At 44.7% G+C, this 18,804-nt stretch overlaps 1 protein-coding gene across 1 annotated transcript in view; it reads right to left on the bottom strand.

Annotated features, from left to right (window-relative positions):
- Nucleotides 1-985: 985 nt before the first annotated feature.
- Nucleotides 986-18,804, bottom strand: part of ME3 (malic enzyme 3) — a 128,478-nt gene continuing 110,659 nt past the window's right edge. The window contains exons 9-15 of the mRNA XM_054973609.1: nt 14,597-14,694; nt 13,243-13,356; nt 12,798-12,903; nt 11,312-11,454; nt 9,490-9,663; nt 8,666-8,764; nt 986-7,365 (exon numbers count right to left, since the gene is read on the bottom strand). Coding sequence (XP_054829584.1) covers nt 7,204-7,365; nt 8,666-8,764; nt 9,490-9,663; nt 11,312-11,454; nt 12,798-12,903; nt 13,243-13,356; nt 14,597-14,694 — 896 coding nt within the window. The 3' untranslated portion in view covers nt 986-7,203. The remainder of the gene's footprint in view (nt 7,366-8,665; nt 8,765-9,489; nt 9,664-11,311; nt 11,455-12,797; nt 12,904-13,242; nt 13,357-14,596; nt 14,695-18,804) is intronic.

Raw genomic sequence — 18,804 nt, 5'->3', positions numbered from 1 at the left:
GCAACCCTATAGGTGACTCAGCATGCCTTGGACACTGGGTGGGCGCAGTATGTCTCTCTGTGTGTACGTGTTATTTTCCTTATTAGCAAGTTGCTTCTCTTTGTTTAAGGAGGGAACACCTCCTGATTTCTTCTCTCTTCCTGTCTCCATTGAGAGAGATTCTCTCTCTTTTCTCATGGCCTTCCAAGGGGAAGGATGTGCCTTTTCAGGACTCCTACCATGAAGGCCTCATCCACATATCCACTTGCAGCCACGATGTTTAACTAATCAGCCGTGGTATAGGGAAAGTAATGCTTTAGTCTAGGGCTCTTTCTTCTACAAGAAAAGTGGCTATGAATGGAGTCCACCTCAATAAATACAAGCTCTCTCTTTACTAAATTTAGTTGCCTAAAGATTAATTGTTGCACATGGGAAGAAATGCTTCTGACCGGGTAACTCTGCTAACCAAATGAAATGTAACTATTTCTAACGGGGCACATCTGAGGATGCTTTTCTTCAGGGCTATCTATAGGCATTGCCTGAAGCAGAACTGATAGTTGGAATATAGATGTGGTGCCACAGACTGGGATAATGGGACATTTGGGAAACAGTGAAAATACTGTTCAGGATAAAATGTCTGGATTGAATTTGTGTACGCCTGTGGAGTTTGTTGTTGGGTAGGTGAGAAGGAAGTGAAAGCCGATGGGAAGATGGCTGGCATGAACAGGATGCTTGAAAGTGGGTATGATAGCGTGGGTGTCATGGTTACTGTCAGAAGAGCATCTGGAAGACCTGGGTTCGAATCCCCCCCCCCCCCGTCATGGAAGCTTTCTAGGTGACCTTGGGCCAACTATTTGCTCTCAGCCTAACTTACCTCTCTGGGTTGTTGTGAACTGAAGGAGGGCCGAATGCTGTTGTAAGCCCCTTTGGAGGAAAGCAGGGTATCAATGTCTAAATAAATAACTGCATTTTTATAATCAGATTTTTAATAGACTTATTTACACACACACACACACAACAGCCTAGAAAGACATAGTAAGTACACAGTGCTATCATGTTACAAAACCACACCATTTCCCGTCATGGACATTGTGCGTTTCCCCCCTGGCTATAAGAAAACAGCCAGCACATTCATTGTAGTCAGAGGTGGTTCATAAAACATTGTTCTCCTAAATAGTTTAATGCAGCTTAACAAACAGTGGGACAAACACCATCCATCAGACCGCTAAGTAAAAATACAGACTGATTCATCTCTGTCCAGAAACAGCTTCTTGGATCACATGGCGCTGGGATGTAGTTTGAAAGGATGTTATTTGGGAAACTCCATGGCTTCAATCCTTAAAAGGGCCTTCAAGTTGCTTAGTGGTTGCCTTAAGGTTCCTAGGTCCATATACCCTCCTGGCAGAAGTGGGGGAGACCCAGGACTTACCTCTTCCTTGCGTGCATGCTTGTGCATGCTTCTGGAGAGGCGCAATGACATCACTTCCAAGTCATCAAGCTGGCAATGGGCATGCTCCCGTGCTTTGTGCGGGGCTAATTTTGGCCTGTTTGGGCCCAAAATTGGCCCCAGCGAATTGAGGAAGCATGCCTGTGGCCAGCGCGATGTCACTTCAGGAAGTGACATCACCGCTCCCTGAGGGCAATCCCCTGGAGGTTTGTCCCCTCCCACTGATTGCCAGCAATTGGCAGGCAGCAGGGCAAACCCTCAAGAGATCGCCTGCCATTGGCAGGCAACTGGGAAACCAAGATTGCTGTGACACCCCTATAAGGCTGCCTCATATCAGCTTCTTGGAATGCACACTAAGAAAATTGGGAGATTGCAGCAAAATGAGCGAACGCGTTTTCCAAACTCTGCCTATTCCCTTAGTTGTCAGCTAAAAGGTACTGACAATTGTATTGGGGCCTATGTATTAAAACTAATCTGTTGCACACCTGCAGGATGCCATTTAAGTTGCCAATTTTCAATTTCAAAAATGTGGTTCTTGACCAAGGCCCAGGGGTAAGGCATGGACTAAGACAGGGATTAATTCTATAAATTTTCTCAAGAGCAGACACCCACAGGTTTCTGTATGTTCTTCTGGCTTGTCAGGGGGTGCTGAATGCATGCTTGGGCTGAAGACGCTGCATAGGGAAGTGAGTGTAAGGGCAATCCTCACACTGCTGCTTGCTTATGCTTGTATGCTTATGACATGGCAATCGCCTGCCCCTGGTGCTGAGCTTCTGTTGTCCCTCTTGACTCCAGCAGGAGCCAAAATGGCTGGGAAAACAACCTCACAATGTTGTTGATCCAGAGTTGGCCGTGTTAGTCTGCAGTAGCAAAATAGCAAAGAGTCCAGTAGCACCTTTAAGACTAACCAACTTTACTGTAGCATAAGCTTTTGAGAGCCACAGCTCTCTTCGTCAGATGCAGTTCCTACAGTGTTGTAGGAATTCCCTAAATCTCTATGGTTTTTACCACAGAAATTGGGGGATTCCCTCAAGCGGCATGATGTCACTTCTGGGTACAACTGGAAATGATGATACAGCATTGCTGTGTTCCCCCCATTTTTGCCTCCGCCAGAGTGAATAGCCTGGCTGGCAACCTTATTCTGCTGCTATTTAGATCAACTGAATGTGTGTCTGTGTATGATGGGGAGGACAGCTACAGAGGGGGAAAACACAAACACACGCTTTCCAATCTCTTTATGTGAAAAAATACGCTGCATTGAACGCAACAATCTGGTACCTCAGGAGAGGGGCAGACACTGATCAGTTGAAGCAGACATGCGACTGCATTATGAAACCAGCTAGAGATATATTGTAGTTCCACAAGGTGGAGCTTTCCCTCTATTTTTTATTCTATTTCAGAGAATGATTTTTTAGAGGTTGCCAGTTTCTTTACTGGCTCTCAATAAGAAAAGCTTTTCCTGGCACGGAGATAAAATATTGTGGAAAGCTTCAATTATTTAATTTCTGCATGTCTGGCTACTGATAAAGGCACAAGAACAAAGCAATTTTTAAAAACTGCCAACAGTGTGGTTTAGGTTTCTGGCTTATAAATCTGTCCACTGAGGTAAATTTTTTTAAACAAATCACTGTAACAGTATGACTGCAGCCGAGTCATGCTTGAGCACCAAAGGAGAATAAACTCCACTTGGAAGCAAAATACATAACAGTTCATGTTTCTTTCTCACGCATAGCTTTATGGAAACAGTCTTGCTATGGTTCGATCCCTGTTCTGTGAGACTACCGAAACCAGTCTTTTCAGACAATTTTGGTGAGCCAACCATGTGTGTAGTAGTTCAGGCTATGTGAGATCCTATCAATATGTGCTGCCACCATTTTGAGTGAACTGGATGCATATTTCCCTGCTTTGGTTCATATGACGAGAAGACCAGATTAACTTGAGAGAATGGGCTCATGTTTAGTAATACTGTCCACACAAAATGTATCTGAAGAAGTGACGTGTGACTCACGAAAGCTCATACCCTACCATACCCTAAGTCTTATAAGTGCCACTGGACTCTTGCTCTTTTCTACCACACAAAATGGCAACTGCACCTATTGAGAGGCTTCTGGGTAGAGCTTTCTGGAATTACTCAAGTTTGGAACATCAGTACTGTAACAGCTGTAAAATGCATGTGCCCCTTTCCTTTTCAATGGGTTGCTAATCAGGCAAGAAAATTCACGTGATGAACCCCATCTCTGTGGTTATGATATTCATATGCCGACACATACGACTGGCGACTGAGGCTGACTTTTGTGAGGCAAAATAGCTTTTATGCTTACAGCTAATAAAAAATATAACAACCATTGCAAAGTCATGGTTGAATCAATACTATTCAGAGAAACAAAATGATTTTAGATGGACTGCATTATCTTTTCCAAATACCCCAAGAAATGGTACTAGCCTGCTGAGAGTCCTGACTGCGAACTCCATCATGTATGATTTGTCACAAACTGCTGGGAATAGCTGTTGCTTTGTTGTATTAAGTGTCAAAAATGCTGTAGCATTATTCTTATAATCTGAATTCAGGCAAGACTCTCGGTGTTTACAAATTAACTTACGCATGCTGGGAAGCAAAAAACAAAAAAACCCCCCCAAATCTGCTTGAAGTCAATTGGAATCAACAAAAGGATTGTTTGTTCACAGGCAGGCTTTTGTCGGAAATTACTGATTTTCTTAAGAACTGAGATACACAATCGCTAAGTGCTCTACCACTCAGGAACATCAGCCTTTATTCTGGCAAGAAACAATTTAGTGAGGAATCGCTTGTCAGCTTCAACTCAACAAGATTATTTGTTGCCATTTCTCCCCCTATTTCTTTTATTAAAAACAAATTTCAAATGAGCGAAGGGGCAGGTGAATGCTCTTCCTTTTGTAAGTCCGCAGTCCAAACTTTTATGAACTTCAGTGCTTTTCCTACTTATGTAGCAGCAGAAATGTGGCACGTCCTTTGAGTCAATGGGGAGAATCGTGCGTGCAAAAAGGAAGCTGTGCGCATCTTTCCCGAACTGCATACCCCATCTAAAAACCAGCTCTGCACAGGTAGTAGTTAATATCCCAAGCATCTATTCCGCTCCCTACAGACCTCGTTGGCATGTCTTCATCGCTAAAGACAGGAGATCGAAATGTTCGGTCCAGATTTTTGTTGGAACTAATTATTAATCTTTTATTTATAATTATTAATAGCTTGCTGGCAGATACAGAGAAACGACTGCTGTGGTATTCCCTTTTGCTTCCGCTACTATAAAACTGTGCCAAAATAGTCAGAAATGATCACACATATAAAGCCAGATAGCTCTTCTGAAGTACTTCCTATTCCAATAAAGTGGTGGAGAGCCCGAATGGGTTCTATGCTTTGGGGAAGCAAAGCCAGTGGGTACCAAGAAATGTAATGGTGAGCACCACGGGCCTAAAGCACCAGTCTGGGGATCGCTGCTGTATGTTTTTTAATTGGCAAATCAAAACCAGTACTTCTGCAAATGTTAATTAGGAAGGTATTTTTGAAAGAGAAGGCCCAAGACACTTTGGTGCCTGAGGCAGAAAGTCAAAATGGCACACTCCAATGGTAAAAATATTTTTTTCTACTCTACACTGCATTAACTGTACAGCTGACCCTGCTTTCACAGCTGTACTTTAGAAGCCGTTTTGTTGCTGAAAATTCATGAGTGAGGTGTCAACTTTTAAAGACGGAGTAACTTGGTGCATACATTTTCAGAAATCAATTACTGTCACCTGGTCCTTGTCTCAGCGAAACCTGATAGATGAATGGGACTTGAAATATAATTTATAGAACAGCGCAATTAGATCCCTGCCTCAGGCTAGCAATCAAATCATCAAGGCTAGAAAAATCACATATATCTGAAGGGCAAAGGTACTGAAAACATTACAATATTACCTTTACAAAAGCAAATACATATGGGTAGTTTGAAGGGGGGAAAATCCTTTGCTCTACACAAAAAAACCCCAACCAATTAATTTTTAAAAATCCAACCACTTTAAGAATTCTGCATGTTAACCAAGGCAACAATCTATCTTGTGGGCACAGCGGAGGAGGGGGGGGGAAATGTAAACTGTGATTTTTGTTCCAGTGGCTCTTAATATGCCAAACTTTGTCATTTTTGCCATGGGCTGCCTTCCCTTGTACTCACACTGCAGCGTGAGAACACACACTGGCAAACCCACACAACACACCAAAAACAAGCCCCTTTAGAGCTCTGGGTAAAAAATAAAGTTTTTCTCCTGAGCTTCCACAGATACTACTAGTAATTAATCCATTTATAATGACAGTTACAGGGGGTTAGCTCTTCCCTGTCTTGAAATGGCGATTAATGGGTTGGTTCCAGCAATCCATTAATGGAGCTTTCCCATGTTCTCCATCCCCCAGTTGATTTCGTGGAAGTTGATTCCTGGAGTCGCAGAACCTGCACGGACCAATATCCAGGTGGAACTGGGATTTGTAGTGGAGGTGGTGAAACCGTCCCGTTCTTCTTCCAGCAATTCATCACTGCCAATGGAAGATGAAGAATGAGTGACTTCTCCCTCTTCCCTGCAGTTCTCTGATCCAAGGCACTGGCCATGGTTCATGCGGGTCCCCTGATCCTGGGAATCAACTGTCCCAGGGCTGGGAGTAACTGGAGAGGCTAGGGGAAGACGGGAAGGCTCCATGACCATCGGCAAGTTTCACTGATGGCTCACTGAATCCCACCAAATGTTTCATTATAAATGCTACCTGTATTTTTTAAACACCAGAACAGAGTGAAAACCAAACTTATTCAGATGGCCTAAAGGACATCTAAAAACATCTGAATGAAGAGTGCTTCATATAAACAGGAGTGCTATTTCCATACATCGAAACTGCTAGCCACAGACTAATGTACGGCATGGATGCCTGGAGCTACATAAAAAGATTTTCGAGAACTTTGAAGGCTTTGATAAATGGCTAGCAGGCAACACTGCTATGTGTTTGGTAGAGCTCCCTAAATTTATGATAAACTGGAACTATAAACTAAGCACAGTGAATACCAATAATTTAGAACGTTTTCAATAACTGAGGTATGGACAGCTGGAGTTCTAGGGTGGGTAAGAGACCTATTTGAAACTCTGCTATAGAACATAGCACAGTTGGGTGCAGTGGTACCCCTTCCCAAGTCCTGGCAAACCCTAGACATACCCAGGGCCAGGATATTGCACAGGTTATCTGTCAAGCAATATGCATCAAAGTTGCTATGACAGGTGGGAACAATTGCAAAATTCCAAGTAAGGAGCTACATGCCTCATTCCCTAGCTTAGAGTACAGTAGCCCATACAGATGGACGCATGTGTTGATACATAGCTGATGGGTTGTGAGGTTTCCCAGCTCCAGGTATTCCTGGGGGGTGCTGGGCCTCAGCAGCCTGTGGTATCTTTGGAGAGCGGGGACAAGCTTGGAAAGGGTACAGAGCAACTTCTTTGGATGGATTTTCTTGGGAAGAACTCCTGCTGGGAGTGCTTAAACTGAAAACGAGATCCCACCCAGGTCTGTTCTTCCACTCCCATGGAACGCAAACGTCCCTGTTGACTTTGTGCGGTTTTCCGGCTCAGATATATAAAAAGGCAGCTGCGCGAACAAAAGAAAAGTGCTTGCTCACCCCTCCATTTATATCTATAAGCTAGAAGATTTGTTTATATCCACGCTGGTAAAAATGTGAGCATCGGAAAGGTGAGAGTTTCTTTAAGACAAAGTGGAGGGGGAAAGAACGTTAAATGTTTTGAGTCTGCATGGCTTCTTGGGGCCACCTGTAATTATCGATAGCAAAGGAGTCGTAGTCGGGGCTGTAAATGAGGGCTCTGACAAAGGCTTCTTTATCTTCTGGTTCTGGATACCAGGAGGCCAAGTTGTGTTTATAGGCATAGTCAACAATCTGAAACAAGAAACAGAAGAGAAGACAGTGGCTACAGCATTGGGTTTGGACTCATAATTTGATGTAAGTTGGGAACTGGGGAGTTTGGAGCATGAACTTGCCTAGTTCGGAATGTCTGGGCTAATTACGAGCTGAACCCAAACTTCTCTGAAGTTTGGTTTGCTGTAGCCTAGGCTCCACCACCAGACCCCTCTATCACTGCAGCCACTCTGTGCCTAGTCCCCTTGGGGGAAACATAGTTTCCCAAGTATCCTGTTGCTTGGGAAACCTGTTTCTGTAGCATTCCAGGACCTAATCAAAGCTACAGCAGCTATTTTTCTTGCCACTACCTAGTGCACTTTGGTGAAAACAGGCCCTTGCAAGGGGTTTAAGTAAACCTCCAGGCTGTGTTGAACACATGATACTGCCTTGTACTGACCACTGGTCTATCATATTCAGTATTGTCTTACACAGACTGGCAGTAGCTGCTCAGGATCTCATGCACATCACCTACCACCTGATCTTTTTAACTGGAGATGCCGGGGATCGAACCTGGGGCCTTCTGCATGCAAAACAGACGCTCTGCCACTGAGCTAGGACCCCTCCTGATGGTAGATGGGTTAGCTTGTAAGAGTATTCGTCTCATCATATTCTTAAATGACATCATCTAGATCAAGAATGTAAGATAATTCAAGCTCAAAACGAATTGGGCTTGACGAAGCTTGCCAGTAACCAAGTTTAGACGTGGGAGGCCAAGGCTCCAAACCCCACTTTGCTATCCACAGAATTCCTAGCAGTCAGGGGTAGAAGAGGGTGGGAATTCAGTGCCATGCTTTTTGCAAGCAAAATGCGTATGTACATTTGCACGTATGGTAGAAGTCAGGGGCTTTTTGCTGCATCATTGTTCTTCATATTATATTTCACACCTGTTTGTTTCAAGCATAGCTCAGTGCCTGAGTTCCAGTGGATGGCTCAAAAGGTTCACAGAGCAACAAAAATATGGGTCCAATTAATCCTTTTGGGGGGGTGTTGAGAGAGAGAGTTCAACGTGAGTTTCCGTGAAGCCTTCTTCCCACTCATCCCAGCTGGCCTGCAGCTGGGCACATGTGCTTTGTGAACTCCTTTGAGCCACGTGCTGATCTCCTATTGCATCCGCAGTTCTGCTCCTTGCAGAATGGATTGTGCCTTTTATGACAGGTCACTCTTAACTTGGTACTTTATGTCATTTTTAGAGAGCAGGGGCAACAATAACCAGTTGCTTTTCAAGGGGGGGAGTTTAACACACAAGTCAAGAACTGCTACCAAGGCCACGGATTCTTACTTTAACAGCAATTTTGAAGGAGACATCTCGGATGGTGCTCAGCGGGGGATACAATCTTCCTTCGGCAAGATTCTCTTTGGTGACATTTTCCGCAATTGACTAGAGATGGGGAAAGAACAGAGGTTCCTTTTGGGTGATCAACAGTATCAAGGTTATTTTTGGGAAGACAATGTATTGGGCCCTACCCAATACGGGCTTCTATAGGATAACTCAGAAAAACCTTCCACATTCAAGCTCTTTAGTACTGTCACTGCTTAACCACTGCACTTTTGTTTCTTGCTAATGTTTTTACACATCTTTACTCCCTCTTCACAAATAAGGACTCGCATCCATAACTGGGGCCTACTTCACAGGCGTACATTTTAGGCATCTTTCTAAGAAGTTTTAAATATTCACATTAACACACGAAGTGTGAATGCAACAGAGAACTCTGATTGGCTGTCGATTTCTAATGTGTGTAGAATCAGTGATAAACTTGGGACTGCCTTTTGGTAGCACGCAAAAAGACTCTTAAGAATTTAAGCTGAATGCTTCGTTTTGGGTACATAGCCATGTTGGCCTGCAGTAAAACAACAGGATTTGAGTCAAACAAGATTTTTAAGGTGTAAGCTTTCGAGAGTTAAAGCTTTGAAAGAGTTGAACCTGAACTCTTTCTTGTTTCAGAGAAGGTTTTGAGATCAGATTGAAAGGGAGAGAAGGCGGAAAAGCACAACTTAGGCATTCTGGGAAAGATTCCTAGGAGCATCAAGGGACCATTGGCACAGTTGTTTACAACATCCATTCACCATATATTAAAAACTGCACTTGAATATAAAGTCCCAAACCTGTGCTGTGATGAGAAAGATGTCGTCAGAGATGTGCCGGACCCCGCAGGCGATGACTCCCAGAGCAACACCAGGAAACACGTAGGCATTGTTTCCTTGTCCAGGGAAGAAGGTCTGTCCACTTGGCAAGGTCACTTTTGGAAATGGACTCCCACTTGCAAATATACCACGACCCTGTCAACAGAACAAGAAAGATTTAGCTTGCATAAGAGCACACCCACCCTCAACTGTACAGAAACAATATGCACTTGAATGCATTGGGGGGGAGGGAGGGAGAGAGAGAGAGAGAGAGAGAGAGAGAGAGAGAGAGGGAGACAGAGGGCTTTAATTCTGATTATTAGAAAACCAGTGTGATGTAGTGACTAGAGTGTCAGAGGAGGAGTTTGATTCCCTGCTCTGCCATGAAAACTTGCTGAGTGACCTAGGGCCAGTCACAAACTCTCAGCCTAACCTACCTCACAGGGTTGCTGTAAGGAAGAAATGGAGGAATAACAACAACAAATACTGCTCTTGAGGACCACTTAACACCACACTAAGAACAATTTACAAAATCAATGTCACTATTATCCCTGCAAACAGACATCCTGTGAGGTAGGTGAGGCTGAGAGAGCTATGAGAGAGCTGTGACTGACCCAAGGTCACCTAGCTGGCTTCAAGCGGAGGAGTGGGGAATCAAACCTGGCTCTCCAGATTAGAGTCCTGCTGCTCTTAATCACTACACCAAACTGGCTCTGATGTCCCCACTGGGGGGAAAGGCAGGGTATAAGTATAATTAATAAATTATATTTTTGTGAGTCATATACACACAATAACTTCCTAAATACTAAAATCAGTGATGTGCTGACCACCTTCCAACCTGGTCATCTGATTCAGAATGAAGCAGTTTACATTGGATAGTTTGGAGGTTATCTACAGGGAGCCCTAAATGTACTCAATTAAAAACTATTCCCATTTAAGTCGGTATGACTATGACTACGCTCTTGATAAAGCTGAAGCTTCATCGACGCTGCCGCTTCCAGAGCAGCTCCCCGGGAGCAGGCAACCCGCAGGACGCCCTTGGAGAAAGTAGCAGCTGCCCGCCCCCAAACGAAGCCCTCTTGTGGCTCTTCAGGCAGCGATTCTAACAGAGAGGGGAAGGACCACTTGGACTTCACTTCCCAGGTAACCTTGTGAGGAAAATCTAGTGTTCTCCTCGTGAAGAAAGTCACTTGTAGTCACACTCTAACTCTGCTATGGAAGCTTGCTGGGTCGGTCACACTCTCTCAGCCTAATCTACCTCACAGGGTTGTTGTTGTGAGGATAAAATGAAGGGGAGGCCACCCCGAACTTCTTGTAAGAAGGGTGGGTAATAACATACTAAATAAACAGTAAATCTGCCTAATGAAATGGCTGCTCAACTAACTTTGTCATGCTCATGTCGATTCCTTCCTTTGCTTCTGCAGTCTGTTGCCTCTCTGTATAGACTTTCCAAATTTATACTGTAAGCTCCTGGGGGCTGGGACCTGTCTTTCTGCCAGGTCTGTGCCATGAATATTGATGGCAGAAGAGTTATCTATTAAGACAGGAAATTAGAGCCAAGGGATGAGAAATTGAGGGATACGTGCCTGAGTGTGAAACAACCTCAGGGTCTGTATCTGAAGAAGCAAGCTCTGACTCTCAAAAGCTTATACTCTGAACATCTTGTTGGCCTCTAAGGTGCTGCTGGATTCAAATCCTGCTGTTCTACTGCAGACCAATATGGCTACCCACCTAAATTCATCCTCACGGTAGCAGCAGAACCAGAAAGAGACATATTGGTTATCAGCAACGAGGACCCCCTTACCTCTGTCAAACGGTAGCACTGCTCTGCCGTGCACTCTGATTTGCTGGTGGGGTTACTCAGGGCGAAAATGATTGGCCTTTCATTGAACGTTGCCATGTCCTTCAAAATCTGGTCGGTGAAAGCTCCCGCAATGGCAGCAACGCCTGCCCCAGTTCAAAACAGACAAAGCAGTCAGAGTCCATCTCCGCGTTGCCAGAGCACAGTTGCTACAACGGCTTTGAGCAACCTAATCCGCCTCCCAGGTCTGTGAGACCAAAGTGTTGCTCTGAAGAAGAACAACATCCGACGAAGGAACAGATAAATAGATAACAGCCGTCCAAATATCTGGGAAGAGCAACTTGCTCCTGACCTTGATCAATCTCCGTTCTGAAACGACGTGATCCAAAAATTATCGGGAACTTTCTTCCCCATCTGACCTTGGCCTCTTTATCTTGCCTAAGTGATGTTGGGGATCCCTTTTCGATCCCTCAATATATACTTTATGCATTGCTATTTTCCTGATCAATACTGATCCTTTCCTCCCTGGCTGCTTAAACCACACTGTGAAAAAGAAAAGCCACATGCAGACATAACATTTCTGTACTGCCCACATCCTCTTTGCAGAGCTGACTGGGACTGACATTATTTGATAAAGTTTTAATGTATATTCTCCTTCCCCCCCCTGAGACCCCAAGTGGCTTCTCATATCCTCCTCCCCTCCTCCACCTTATCCTCCCAACCCCAACCCTGTGAGGCTGAGACATTCTGATGGATCCAAGGTCCCCTGGCGATCTTCCAGAGGCGGAGCAGAGATTCGAGTGCGACTGTCCCAGGTCCCAGCCCTCCACTCTAACCACTATGCACGCCGTCTCTCCCTCCTCATGTCTGCTGCCCCTTAGTGGTAGTGATTGGATGGTTCAGCCACATCTCAGACTGAATAAGAAATGTGTACTATGAGCTATTCTCTCCAGAAAAGTGAATTAGAAATTTACCATCGTCAGGAATTGAGGATGAAGATACGGGGGTATACTGAGTCCGGCTTTTGGTCTATCCAGATCAGAATGACCTACTCTGACTGGCAAAACAAAATTTGAGTTCCCTAGCACCTTAAAGACCATCAGAGTTTTCCAGTGTATAAGCATTTGTGAGTTAAAGCTCAGTTTGTCAGATTTGGTATCTGAAAAAGTGAGTTTTGACTCACAAAAGCTTGTACCCTGCAAAGATTTGTTGTTTTTTAAGGAGCTACTGGACTCAAGTTTTGTTCTACTACTCCAGATTAACTTGGCTTCCCACTTCAAACTATCTGTCGGCTCTCCAGAATCTCAGATTCATGTATTTCATATTGCTTTCCACTGATCCTTTTAACAGCAGACACTGGGAATTGAACCTATGACCTTCTGCATGCAGACCAGAAACTCTGCCTCTGAGCCACAGCCCCTCTTAAAGTGTTGCAAAGGATCACAGGAAGGCCTAAGGATGAAAAGTGAAGGGAAGCAAGGAAAGTTACCGATAATTGCTGTAGGTTTGACTCTCTGCACCACTTCTTCAAGGGTCCTCACGTTGGGGTGGTGATGGGCAAACATCTCCTTCTCATGATTCAAGTGACTCCTGCCCTGCAATAAATGCAAAGTGCAGGCAGGTAAGGAGGGAAGGGGCCAGTTGCTAAGCCTCACTGGCACTTCACTTGTCAACTTCTCCCCCCCGCCCCATACCAAATGCCCTCTGCATATGACCCATTTGAACATTTAATCAGTGTGCATAAAGAGGGAATGGGCACGAGTGAGTTCAGGAACTAAAATATCTACTGTAGACGCAGTCTACTGTAATGTCAACAGTTTAATCCAATTCTGTCTCATTGTACCAGGGAACTGGCTTTTGCTATAGTGGCAACTGCAGGAGTTTCTACAGACAAAGCACTGAACGATAACCAAGTCCCACATATGCAGAGGTACCTTGACAATCAGTCCCTTGGAGTCCACCATCCAGATTTTTTGGATAGCCTCTTCCCTTGAAACGCCTTCCTTTTCCAGGGCCATAACGATCAGGTGGGCTATGCCCATAGCAGCCTTGAAAACACAACCAGAGAATAGTTCATCCCAATGGAGGACATAATGAAACCAAGAGGCAACCAAGCGGGCTGCTCTCCTAGACAGCTGAACAGCAGCCCTTCCAGAATGCATCGGAGGGGAAGTTTAAAAAAGGGAAGAAGACTACAATTCTGGGATAAGGCATACTTGGACAGGGCTCTCCTTCTTTGGAGGTTTTTAAGCAGAGGCTAGATGGCCATCTAACAGCGATGCTGATTCTAAGCAGATCATGAGAGGGAGGGCAGGAAGGGTTACATCAGTGCTTAGCTCTCATGGCCCCTTCTTACATGCCCAGGGTAAGACCGACCACCACCTTGGGGTCAGGTAGCAATTTTTCCCAGGTCAGTTTGGCCAGGGAACCTGTAGGTGTTTTGTCATCTTCTGGGCATGGAGCAGGGGGTGGGGGGAGAGAAGGTAGTTGTGAATTCCCTGCATTGTGCAGGAGGTTGGACTAGATGACCCTGGAGGCCTCTTCCAACTCTATGATTCTATGGTACTCTGCATGCAAAAAGTCCTAGGTGTAATCTCTGTTGACAGCAACAGGAAGCAGGGCTGTGGAAGGGCATTTATCTCTGGGAGACCTCGAGAGTCCAAGATAGATTGACAGACGGAGCAATAAGAGAACTGCAAACGCTCCTATCCAGTTGCCATTCCGCTTGGAGCCACTGATGTCTTCCAGAGTTCTACCATCACTACATCTCTAAAATCTGTAAGTCAGAACCAACAGATTTGTTCTGCTACTAGAGAAACTTTCCTCTGGCGGAAAGAGCCTTCCTTGTCTTGTGTCAGTGGAAGGCTCCTTCCGCCAGAGGAAAGTGCCCCCAGTACCGGAACAGATTCACCGGATCTAATCTCTTTGGAGGAGGAGAGGGGCCAATCCGGAATTCAGTGGGCTCCAAGGTCATTTTTGTTTCCACGTAGGACTGCGGCACCATTTAATTCAATGGCCTGATGATCAGAAGGCAGAGGCTGGGGAGTCATCTGTTGCTTTCAGTTCTGTACAAAAGTGAAGTGGGCAGATTATTTACTCTCATGTTTGCATCTCTCTCTCTCTCTCTCTCTCTCTCTCACTCTTGGCAAGGCTAGCTGGAATAACATCAGGTTCAGAGCTTGGCCCGTCCCCCACCAAGACTTACAACACCTGCATTTAACTTTCTGCTTGATGTGCTAAACACCAGATCTTTGCTTACACTTCCCACTGACGGGGCATGAACCCTACCTCTCCAGCTCCTTGGAAAACAAATTTATGGTCTGACAGCTTGTTCTTTGTGATCCCCAAGGCTGCAAAGATGCCCGCGACTGCGACAGAAGCAGTTCCTGTGGGGGATAAATATGAGACAGGTTTCACAAAAAACTGCCCTGCACGCCTTTGAGAAAGTTAGAGCAGAAATGCGATGATTTAAAATATTGTTCTTCCCCAAGAAGGGGTTAGACAAGAATACGGAGGATGAGATAAAGCTTTGTTTACCAGATCCTGGAGAAAAAGAACCCAGATGATTCATCGCAGTTTGGTTTTGCTAGGCAGCAGCCTGCGATGTCTGCTTAGCCATTGTTAAAAGTGAAAGGCCAGTTCACACATTACCGAGTCTCGGGTCTCCACTGTGTGTAACAGTCAGAAGTGAATGGTAGCTTCTCCCCAATTCCTATGTGCATGGGGCGCAGTTCAGATTGGGGCCACTGGTACACATGGAGAAGGGGCTTCTGCCTACACCAGTGGGTCAAATAACACCCCCAAGAACTGTTTCAGGATGGGAAAATGGTACGGTGGGAGAAGTCTAATGCCTTTTTTCTATGCCTGCCACAGTCCCGACACAAACTGGGCATCCCATGCACAGGAATGGAAGAAAACCCACAACCAACATCTAATTGTTACACAGGGTGGGGACCCCAGACCCATACTGTGTACCCTGTAATGCGTGGATCGGACCATCACTTTTGGGTCACACAGACCCCAGCCCCATAAACACAATGTGGGTGCATGTAGGGGAGAGAACTAGGAGTAAACAGGGCAAGGCAACAGGAAAAAAAATCTTTGAAAGCATGACTGTAAATTCAAGTAAACTAAAAACTCTCAAAAGTTAAAACTCATTAGGTAATACAAAGCAAGCGTTCAAATAATTGCCAGAATAATTATTTATATATAACATTTATAATTCATCACCTCCCTAGAGGCCCAAGATGGTTTACAGGAAAAAAAAATCTATAGATGTCACAGTACTCTTGCATTATGGGTCCAGGGCAACTGAAGGCCCACCTTTTCCTACATACACCTGCCTGATGTTGTAATGGCTGTCTGTCAAAGGACCATAGCGTTGGAAAAGTCCTTGAAGGCCATCCAGTCCAATCCCCATCTCAAATCATAGAACCCAAACTAGAGCCTCCCCGATAGATGGGTATCCAGTAGTCTCTGCCCAGGTCTGTTTCCATCCAGGTTCACAAACAAGAGAGAGCTGGTGTGGCGTAGTGAATTAGGATCCAGGAAGACTTGGGTTTGAATCCCCACTTCTACCATGGAACCTCGCTGGTTGACCTTGGGCCTGTCACAAACTCTCAGCACGGCCTACCTCACAGGGTCATTGTTGTGAGAAAATGGAAGGAGGGGAAAAAGATGTTCTAAGCCACAATGAGTACCTTTGAGAAAAGGGAGATAAAAATAAATAAGTGCAAATGCATACAAATGGGGTCCGGTCACTGAACTTCCGTTGAAGAGGGCAATGGATGGCTTCTTCCTGTCTCTCCATCCATCAACAAGTTCAGATAGTCCAATTTGAATGGACGTTTAGAAGGGTAGAGGGATGTCTATACAGTCCACTGCAAGATTTTGGATCTATTGCATAATAATGTGTGGCTTCCAGAGCAATTTTAATGAGCTCTTATTGGTTTAGATATTGGTAGTATATTTCTCCCTCTGGAAGCCATCTTGGACAATTCTTATGAAAAGATGGGAGGAAATACTTCAGTAAAAATAGGTTAAATTAAATTCATTTGCCAGAATACTGGAAGAAGTTTACTTTTAGGGGCATTTATTCTGGGAATGAAATTCCTATGGGTTTTCATTAATGAAAGAATCAGCGGCTGGGATCTGTGAGTGTAGCTAACCTGGTGAAATAATTCTGGGGGGTGGGTGAGCTATGTTCTTGACTTGATCTGGTCCCCTGGAGCTGTTGTGGGGAAATGCGCATGTCCCCGTATGGTTTCCCTTGCAGAGCAAAAGCCCAGCTCTGCAGGGAGGCAGAAAGACGAGACTGAGGTCAGGGAAATTGTGTAAGGGAAAGGGTAAATCCCCCTTCCTCAGGCTCCAATTCGAACCAGGTTCCCCAGTGGCCTCTAGTTCCATTTTCAAACCCTCCCCGTAGGAAATTCATTCCCAGATCTGAGGTCATGTCTAGCTCGGCCCTTAGTGACCAATTGGCTAGAATACGGTCTGCAAGTCTTCCTTTCCATCCCTATAGCTAAAATGGCCTAAAATATGCTTTTGTTTTTTAAAAGATAAGAACTGAAAACTCGACTCCTCTCTGGCTACAAGACTGCCTGTAACCTGTTCAGTTTAGGAGAAAAATGGGCTTAAGTAAATAATAACCCAGTAAAGTTTATGCTGACATTTTGAAAATCATTCAGAAAATTCTGTAAACTATTAAAAACAAATTCCAAACGTAAAAATAAAAACGGGAATTCTTAAAAGAAATACTTTTAAAATGTTCTAATACTCCTCTAGGTGGAGCTACAGATTAACCCTCTATCTCAAATCACTGACTTGCATCTGTATTGGGAGAAACCCTGCCAAAGAAACTTTAAAAAGAAATGCTCATCCCCTTAAAGACTGAAGAAGTGGAGGAGCGGGGAGAACAGTGGATGCTGTGACCCAGCCCGCTCTATGCTGTGGTTTTAAGAAGCGCATAGCCCTGTGAGACTGGGCGTGCCGTTACTCATAATCCTAAACCCTGGTTACGGATAGGATGGAAAGGGTGCAAGACTTTTGTTCAATGACGAGATCCTGGAATGTGTTTTCTCCTATCAAATGTGTTTCTAATCCTTCTTTGTCTCTTGCAAATTGTTCTCCCAGCCTCCAATTACTCAAAATGCACCAAAAGTAATGGGGCCTTGGCCCTGGAACGATATTTATTGTGGGAATTACAGTTTGCCGATCTCAAAGCAAGCAACAGCCCACAGCTGCATTCCGCAAACTGCTAGCTAATCAATGTTTGTTTAATCCCACAGGGACACTCGTAAAACAGAAATAAACAAACCATGACGGCAGCTTGCTAAAGAGATCTTTTTGTAAACTGGGCTTTCTCTTTTCTGCAGATCTGAAAGTTTCAAAGATTTTCTTAATTAATGAAGGACGGCTAGGCTGGCTGACTGCCTGGCCCTAATTGTGTTGCTTTGTGATTCACATGTAATTCCAATGGATTACCTTCCATCTTTAGGATCCGTTGGAAACCAGAGGAGAAAGGCCAAAATCACACATGCACTGTAATTGGCAAACTTCCCTGCTTCAGAGAATGTGCCCTACCACCATGCCTAACATCTGCTTTTCTACACTGAAACAACCCTGTGAGGTAGGTTAGGTGGCCCCTGGTCACTCAGCAAGCTTCCATTGGCAGAGCAGGGATTTGAACCTGAGTCTCCCAGATCCTGTGTGTGTTATGTGACATCAAGTTGCCTCCGACCTATGGTGACCCTATGAAAGAAAGACATCCAAAACATCCTATCATTAACAGACTTGCTCAGATCTTGCAAACTGGAGGACGTGGCTTCTTTTATTGTCAAGCCATCCCATATTAAATCTTCCTCTTTTCCTACTGCCTTCCACTTTTCTTAGCATTATTGGCTTTTCCAAAGAATCTTGTCTTCTCATGATGTGACCAAAGTACGACAGCCTCAGTTTTGCCATTTTAGCTTCTAGGGAGGATTCAGGCTTGATTTGATCTAGTACCTACTTAGTTGTCTTTTTGGCCATCCATGGCGTCCATAAAACTCCTCCAGCACCACATTTCCCAGATCCTTGTTCAACACTAACCACTGTACTACACTGGCATAGGTGGCTTTAAAAGGGTATTCGATGGATTCATGGAGAAGGAGAGCTCCACCAATGGCTACAAGCCAAAATGGCTAAAAGGAGCCTCAGCCACCAAACCTCCTAGTGCTGAGAGGCAGTCACGGGGGAGGGCCTGAGCCTCTATGAACTGTCTGTTGGCCCTCCAGGGCGACTGGGTTGGCTGTTCTTTGAAACAGGCCATTTCAAAGACATTAAAATATTAAAATAACATTTAAAATGTGTATATAAATACAGCAAGGACATTACAGACATACAAACAGATAAACACATATACAGCCAGTGAGGAGGCCAATAAGGGCACATCAAATGAAACAAACAAGACTTTATCTGCTGAGAGAAGACAATGACAGAGGGAGACAGATGAATCT

Source organism: Eublepharis macularius, chromosome 3, assembly GCF_028583425.1.
Source record: "Eublepharis macularius isolate TG4126 chromosome 3, MPM_Emac_v1.0, whole genome shotgun sequence".
Classification (NCBI taxonomy): Eukaryota; Metazoa; Chordata; class Lepidosauria; order Squamata; family Eublepharidae; genus Eublepharis; species Eublepharis macularius.
The sequence above is the reverse complement of the archived record's forward strand: the minus strand, read 5'-3'. Positions and strand labels throughout refer to the sequence as shown.